At 40.9% G+C, this 8,274-nt stretch overlaps 1 protein-coding gene across 1 annotated transcript; it reads right to left on the bottom strand.

Annotated features, from left to right (window-relative positions):
• Nucleotides 1-2,162: 2,162 nt before the first annotated feature.
• Nucleotides 2,163-6,655, bottom strand: zfp36l1a (ZFP36 like 1 zinc finger CCCH-type a). The gene is made up of 2 exons (XM_042500965.2): nucleotides 6,439-6,655; nucleotides 2,163-5,334 (listed from the first exon to the last, which is right to left on the bottom strand). Exons 1-2 carry the CDS (start codon nucleotides 6,487-6,489, stop codon nucleotides 4,267-4,269), a joined length of 1,119 nt encoding a protein of 372 aa, XP_042356899.1. The 5' UTR covers nucleotides 6,490-6,655; the 3' UTR covers nucleotides 2,163-4,266.
• Nucleotides 6,656-8,274: the final 1,619 nt, after the last annotated feature.

Below are 8,274 nucleotides of genomic sequence, written 5' to 3'. Positions count from 1 at the left end.
GGTCAGCACCCACCATTGTGTGGAGGGAAGGGAGTTCCTGTTCCGGCTCATTTTTGCAATCTGAGAGAATATAAACAGGGACGGACGGAAGTGTCCAGAGAGCGAGCGAAAGCAGAAGCAGTGAGGACGCTGAGTGTAGTGTGTGAAGGGGAAGCTACAGTGTGTTGTGACTGAAATCAAACACCCCCCTGCTTATATTAACGATTGTTATCTACGTTTATTTATCAGCGTAAAAATATATAAAATTCACCACATGTGGGACACCGCTGTATATTTTGATATTCTTTCAGCCTCAGACTCAGCTGTTTAGCCACAGAAATATCCTCACACACAGATCGATCAGTTTACTCGTAACCTCAGGATCGTTGATAAGGTGATAACCTCAGCAAACTTTTTTTTTAATTCTTGGAAACATAGGGGCTTCAGCCGCCCCTGATCGATATTTCTGCTGAAATCAGGAGTGTCTTGTCTTTGCGTAACCAAACCTGCTCATTCAGAGTTTGATCATCCCCAGGTCAATACTCCTGACTGCTCACCAATCAACTTCCACCACAGTGAAACTCCCTTTAGCTCTGCATTGTACACAGAGAAGCTCAGCCACTTCGTTTTCCCATTTTTTACCTTTAAATAGAACATCTGTAAACATATTCTGACCCTCTGTGTAAAGCAGGAGTCTGACAGTGAAATATTATGTAGCCATGGAGTTAGATAACTGAGGGCCACATCTTTTTTAGCCTGTATTTGTCTACATTTTAGCAAGTAGCATGGTTAAAAGTAAGTCGAATTAGCTATTACCAGTTTGCAATAGATGTACAGACATCTGTCACAGCATAGTTCGATTATGAAGAAAACTTAAAAATGTGACAATTCTTCAGCAGGTTTTGCAGTTTAAAGGATTCATTTTTTGATGATGAAATACTGTTTTGCCATGGAGTCAGTTAAGTTTGGGCTTCAACGTTTTAAGCCTGTATTTGATTACATTTAAGCAAATTAGCACAATGTAACGTATGCCGAATTAACCGTTAGCAGTTCCTGATTGCAGTGTACCCACAGATGTGCAGACAGCTATCATTGGATTACTGTGATGCCAAACAAAACTTTAAAAATGTGATGATTCTCAAGCAGGTTTTGCAATTAAAGGAGTCCCTTTCTTTGACAGTCAAAGACTGTGTTGATATGGAGTCATTTAAGTGTGAGCTGCAGCTATTTTATCATATATTTCGTCAAATTTTGTCAAGTTGTCATGATTTGAAGTATGCCAAATTAGCTATTAGGAGTTACTGTTTCCAATACACCTACTGAAAGTTACTTTGATACTGAAGAAAACATTTAGACATTTTTTTCAAGGATCTTTTTTGACAGTGAAAACTATGCCAAGGAGTCAGTTAAGTGTAGGCTAGAGCTTTTATAGCCTATATTTGATTACATTTTCGCAAATTCCCACTACTAAAAGTATGCCGAATTAGCTATTAGTAGTTCCTGTTTGCTGTGTACCCACAGATATGCAGACAACTATCACTAGATTACTTTGATACTCAAAAAAACTTAAAAATGTAACAATTCTAAAGCAGGTTTTTCAGATTAAATGAGTCTCTTTTTCAGTTAACTGTGGGCTACGACTTTAATAGTCCATATTTGATTATTTTTTTTGGCAAATTAGCACAATAAAAAACTATGCAGAATAAGCTATAAGCTCTGGTTTGCATTGTACTCATAGATGTACTCACAGCTATCACTGGATGACTTTGATAGTGAAGAAAATTTTAAAAATGTCATCATTTTAAAGCAGGTTCTTCAGTTATGCAGTGTCTTTTTTCTATGATTTCTAAGTAAATTTATTGGGCGTACCTGACAGTTTGAAAACCTCTGATGAAAAGCTTTAATTCCAAAACCACTCAATTCCCTGAAGGCCTGTTTTATGCAAATGTTAAAATAACCCCTTGCCTCCTTAACACCACCCAAACTAAGATCCTATGAAAAGTCCAATACAAAGTTTGAATATTATGTAACCTGATAAAATTCATATTATGCATATGTGAAAGTTAATTTTCATTGCACCGACTAAAAACATTATTTAACCTCAGTATATAAGATTTTGTAGCATCTTGCATGTGCAGCAGGAGCATCTAAAAAGCATCTAAAGCACACAACTCATAACACAGTTTAACTTTTCAAAAAATACGGGGTTTATTGACTTAACTGCAATCAATACTTACAAAAAGAGGGAGAAAAAAAAACAAGTTTTCATATAAACTCACAGAATTACTGTAGTGAAAAAAACATGGCTGAAAAAATACATTCAACTGTTTTTACTTTCTTTGTGTCAAAAAAATCTGTTCACCTCTTCCAAAACAAGTGAAGGCAACACAGAACAAGTGACTTAAAAAAAAAAAAAAAACTTAATTGTCCTCCATTTTTATCAAATATAAAAAGGCAGAGAAAGCCTTAGCTACCTGGAATGTATTCAAAGAGGCACTTCCAATGGTCAAGAGGGGGGCCAAGCAAGTGCATCAAGCATCCAAATTAAAAAGAAAACAAATATCCTCAACCCATTTGGTCACAGCTATTGCTTGTAATAACAGACTGGGTGTTAAGACGTTTCGACAAAACCAGTCTTCAAACCAGTGATGTGAGACGTCTTTCAGCACCCCTTTACTTCCACCATCAACCCAAGTACTGTGAGTAAATACTCGAAAGATCTGAGGCAAAACCAGACCAGGTGAATTAATGTAATAACAGTTAGCTACTGTTACTGTCAGATTATTGTAAGATGTGAAGGGGAAAAGTCAGGAATGAACAAGCTCGTTTCGATGGAATTGCAGTCCAATCAGAGGGAGTAAGAAAACAAAAAGTACAATAAATAATCAAAACGCAAAACGTCTTTTTTTGCTTTTTTGTTGCTTTAAATTAAGTTTCATTTTTGACAAAGTGTAGTTGCAGAACAAAAGTCATTGAAGTACAATATATTAAACTGTGAAAAAAAAGGAAAACTGACAAAAACGTCTTCACAATCTTTAGATTAATATGGAAGATCATAATTTAACATAAAAGAAAATATATTCTATTGTTCATTATCCAGATAAATACAAAACAAAATTAACAAAAAAAATGCATATGATCAGCAATAAATATGTTCTGATAAGTTAAATAAGCAGTGACAAGCAAACCTTCTGTCTGGAAAGTTTTTTTCAAACAATAATAACCGTAATAATAACATTAATAAAAAATAATTATCAAATAAGGAAAGCAAAAAAAGGGATGTAATGAGTGCTCCTCGGAGCAGGTACTAAAGTGGGGGAGAAGTAAAGTAAAATAGCTTGGAGATCCGATCTCGTCAAGTCGCAGGATGTACAACTGCACCATGGGAATGCTGGAATTCCCCAGATCGGCGAGGATGAAGGCGGGGAGGCGGGACAAAGTCTTACAGGTTTAATGATCAGTTTGATATTGAGACTTCCTTCCCAAAAAGAAAAAAAAAGAAGAGCCAGTGACCAGCAACAGGAGGAGAAAACTCAGGAGGGGGGAACATAACCAACTTCCAGTTCAAAGTCCTTCCTGCAGACTCTCCCAGTCCACAATTACATAAGACGGGGCTTGAGAAGAACCGTGACGGGGGGTGGAGGGGGGCAAATGAGAAAGAACCAAAAAACAAACAGTAGTCCATTCACCCTAAACACATGCAGAAACCGCCCCAGGCACTTTTTTTTCTCTTTTTAAAAACTTTTCATATCTTTTCAGGGTCTCTATTTTTTTTCCTTTTTGTCTTAACTCAGTCTGTAAAAACGGCTGCGGTAGATCTACAGTTGCGTTAGTGAGCACCCTCTAGCTAGCTCAGGGGAAGTGGTATCGTCAGGGAGGGAGGAAGGGAGGGAGGGGGGGGGCTAGTGCAATGCACTCCCCTTTCCAAGGCCACTTGTGCTGCTACACATTCAAGAACAAATGAAGAAGAAAGAAAGAAAAAAAACAAGTGGCACCTGGCAAAACAGTCGATTCTTGTTCTCGTGATTTTCATTGTTCAATTTCCTCTCCTTTTTTTTGGCACTATGACACATGGCAGGGTACGTTTTATAACTTGTGCGGATTTACAGGGGTGAAATGATCAATTTGAGTCGAGAGTTCCCTTAACTGATTGCGTCCTTACAATGCTAACGAGGAACTAACACGGTGCTGTGTCAGGGAAGCTTCAGGAAAAGGGGCAGAGGTAGAGGGGAGTGCCGTGTTCTCTTTGTGTCATCGAACGTAAAGTCACTGGTGGATGCGTGCAGTCTAGTCGTCAGAGATGGAGAGGCGGCTGAAGATGGGGAGGCGGCGGGTGGTATCCAGCGTGGGGGACTCGGAGCCGCTCAGGCTGCCTCCAGAGCTGCTCTGGTAGCCCTCTTGGTCTGACAGCGAGTCAGGAGGGCTGGATGGAGACTCGAACATCTGAGGGGACTCCAACATGGGTCTGAAATAGTAAGGCGTGCTTGTTGGAGAGGGAGGTGCAGGGGTGTTGGGCTCTGTGCCTACAGGACCAGCATTGAGGCTGGGCCCGAACAGGTTGGCCAGCTCCTGGCTGGAGTAGGTGAAGGGGTTACTGCTGGGCCAGTCGGGGACCTCATCAGGGAAGAACATGGGTGGAGGGGTGACGGAGGTGGGGCTGTCTCTCAGCCCAGCTGAGCTCGAGAAACCCGCGAAGCTGTAGCTGTGCTGCAGTCGAGGCCTCTCCATCTTGTTGGAGGAGTTAAGAGGGGAGCACTGCTGGGGAGGCCCGCGGCGCTCCTCAGCGTTGTGGATGAAATGGCAGCGAGGCCCGTACGGGCAGAAACCGATGGTGTGGAAGGTGCGGCACAGCTCCGTTTTGTATTTGGGATGGCGGCTCAGGCTGCGCAGTTCATGGATCCCGTGAGCAAACTGGCATTTGTCTCCGTACTTGCAGGAGCCGTTCTCCTCAAAGGGCCGGCAAAGCTCCGTCTTGTAACGGCTGGAGTTCACTTGGCTGCTGCCGCCGGTGGGACTGGCAGGGCCCAGGCACTTGTTGAGGAGCCTCTCGCCCGTCTCGGAGAAGGAGCGGTCCCGCATGCGGTTCTCCTTGTTGTTGCTGGCATTGCCAACCCCTGAGATGAGCGTGGAGTGGTCCGCTGCCTTCAGGCTGTTCAGAAACTGGTTCTGGCTGAACTTTGTGCTGCTGACAGAGTGCCGCCGCTGGTACACGCCTCCCACTGAGGGAGATCCCACCGCCTTCCTGTCCAGCAGGGCTCCGGCGGGGCTGGAGATGGGCACATTAGTGCCAGTGCAAGGGACAGACATGGGATGGGGGGCACCCAGGTTGTTGTTGTAGCTGAGCAGTTTGTTGTTCTGCAGAGACACAAGGAAAACACATCATTAGAGAAAAATCAAAAGCTGACAGTTAATATGGTCCTGGTTTGAAAGCGAGCTGGTGGGCTAGAGAAAAAAAAAAAAAAAAAAATCAACAGCCTCCTCTTGCATGACTGTGTTCTTTTTGGCTCAGACAACACGAGCGGATACAGGCCTATAGAACAGCAGCTGGTTTGGCAAGTTGCCCTGGTTAGGAATGTGTGCCTGTTTAGTAAATGGAGCAGCAGCACATGAGAGGCCACAGGGCTGCTAGTAGCTACAAAGAGGCTGCATCATTTGAAAGATAATGAAAGTGGCAACGCATCCTGCTGAATTACAAGGGGACTCTGCCTTTCAATACACATCCAAACTACAGGAGATGGCTGGTTTATTCACTTACATGAAGCTGCCAGAGGATAAAATAAAACGACCACGAGGGAGAAAAAAAGGCGCTTTTTAATAAAGAAATCTGACACTGAAAACATGAAAATGTATGCAAACGAAAACAGTGCATAGATGTGAACTAACCAGTGAGCCGTTACGATTTTTAATAAAGTCATTTCCAAACAAATATTAAACTGGGTTAACTATAAAAAACCTGTTTTATAGGAGCAGTAGTAGGTAAAAGCAGGATAAATCTAGTCAATGATTAGCGAGCATGTGGCTGCTTTGTGAGGAGTATTAAAAGTGGCGCAAAACTGCCCTCGTTAACAGAAAGAAGCTGACTGCGCCGTAGCTGGTTAGCAAAACTACACATTTTAAATCTGCGCACGAGGCACGTGTTGAATATAAAAGTTTAACATTTTAACAGTTGTTAGCGGATCATGTTATGTTATCGGCAGACTTCGGCACACTTTCAAGCCACTGGTTTAACGTAAATAACGCCCACGGCGTTGTTTAGACAGGAAACAACAGGTACGAAATAAGCAAACAGCGAAAAAAACAAATCATACCAGCAAAACAAAAACAAGCCTCCAACACACAGGCGCGTCAGGGCCGCGGGCATGCAGCTCATCATTCCTCCACAGCGGCTAACTCACCGCTGCTAACAGGCTAACACACTCCTACCAAACACCACACACACAGAAAAAGTTTTCAAGCTACCTTGTTCATTACTTCGAAGTCGAAGAAAGGCGACACCACGGCTGTGGTCATCTTTGCAGCGACCAGGGTTAAATCAAAAGTTAAAAAAAAAACAAAAATAAAAAAAACAAACTGTGCTTGTTAGAAAAGTTGCGCAGGTCTGCTGAGTTTCTGATTTGCAGCTCCTGTATTTTTGACCCTGCAGAACTCCCCCTCTGCCCTGCACCAGCCCCGACATTTGCTTTATAATCCTTTGCAGGAGGAGCCTCAAGCGCTGGGCGTTAACTTTCTGTTAACTTTTTTTTTTTCTCCTTCCTCTTCTGGAGGGACAAACTTGCAGTGGGTTGTCAGTTTGCTTGAGATTACTACACTGTTGCACGCAGTGTGACTACTAAACAGGCTTTTATTTGTGACCAATTTACAGTAAAAATAACCCAGATTTTGCTACTTAGCCAGATTATCAGCCTATCAGGAGAGTATTATTCACAAAAAAGTGACTTTATACACTTAGAATAATGTACATATTCTGTTTATGAACCTTGTTGGAGGGATAGTGTCTTAACTTTAATGTTGATGTAAATAAAAGATCTTAAAATCAGGAAGTAGGTTTAAATTGCCTCTTTTTCTCATGGAAGTCTGGTACTGAAACAGTCTGGAGTCTACATTAAACCAGTTTAATAGTTTATCAGGAGAGTATGATACATAGAAATGACTTGTTACATGTATGATACTGTACATGTTCTGTTTATGATCCTTCTTAGAGGAACAGTGGCTTAATTTGGATGCTAAAATAAATATAAAATAGATTATAAAGGCATAAAGCAGGTTTAAATTTCTTCTTTTTCTTATGGAAATCTGGTATTGAAATAGTCTGGAGTATAGTCTATAGTATCAGGTTAGTATGATATTTGATGATATTGTTATCAACTCTACAGAAGGAATAGTGTCTTAACTTGAATGTTAAAGTACATGTAAAGTAGATTTTAAAGGCAGAAATTAGGCTTAAATTCCTTCTTTTTCTTATGGAAGTCTGGTATTGAAGTAGCCTGGAGTCTATAATTGACAGTAAGCCATTTTATCGGTTTATTAGGAGAGTATGATACATAATCATGACTTAATACACTTATGATACTGTCCGTGTTCTGTTAGTAACTCTGTTAAAGAAATTGTGTCCTAACTTTATGTTAAAGCAAGTAAAAAGTAGATTTTTAAGGCAGAAACCAGGCTTAAATTCCTTCTTTTTCCAATGGAATCCTGGTACTTGAAACCATCTGGAGTTGAAAGTCAGTTTATCAGAAGAGTATGATACATTAAACATTTCTTATAATACTGTAGATGTTCTGTTTATGAACTTTGTTAAAGGTATAATGTTTTAACTTGAATGTTGAAGTAAGTATAAAGTAGATTTTAAAGTCAGAACGTGGGCTTAAATTCCTTGCTTTTCTTATGGAAATCTGGCATTGAAACAGTCCATAGTCTGCTGTAGGCCAGTTAATCAGTTTATCAGAAGATACATTAAAAGTTTCTTTCTACACTTATGATATTGTACATGTACGAACTCTATTGGAGCAATAGTGTCTTAACTTGAATGTAAAGTAAATACAAAGTGGATCTGAAGTCAGACGACAGGCTTAAATTCCCTCTTTTTCTTATGGAAGTCTGGTACTGAAGCAGTCTGGAGTTGTTTACTGGGAGGCGCTGCACTATCCTCAGGGTTCCAGCTACCATCCACTACTCTGTAATTAATTTACTCTTAATTGCTGGACTGTAACGTCACTTGTGGGACTTTCCGGTGAATTCAGGCAGCTTTTAACTCTTTCCCGACCACAGCTATTTCCCCATTAAACCCTTCTCTTT

This window comes from Plectropomus leopardus, chromosome 14, assembly GCF_026936395.1.
Source record: "Plectropomus leopardus strain MGB_pleo_1.0 chromosome 14, ASM2693639v1, whole genome shotgun sequence".
NCBI classification, from domain to species: Eukaryota; Metazoa; Chordata; class Actinopteri; order Perciformes; family Serranidae; genus Plectropomus; species Plectropomus leopardus.
Note: the sequence above shows the minus strand (reverse complement) of the source record. Positions and strands in the feature narration are given on the sequence as shown.

Coding starts and splice junctions, on each gene's coding strand:
- zfp36l1a (XM_042500965.2), bottom strand. CDS start 6,489: ATGACCACAGCCGTGGTGTCGCCTTTCTTCGACTTCGAAGTAATGAAC. Junction 5,335..6,438: donor ACTTCGAAGTAATGAACAAG/GTAGCTTGAAAA, acceptor GTGTCTCTGCAG/AACAACAAACTGCTCAGCTA.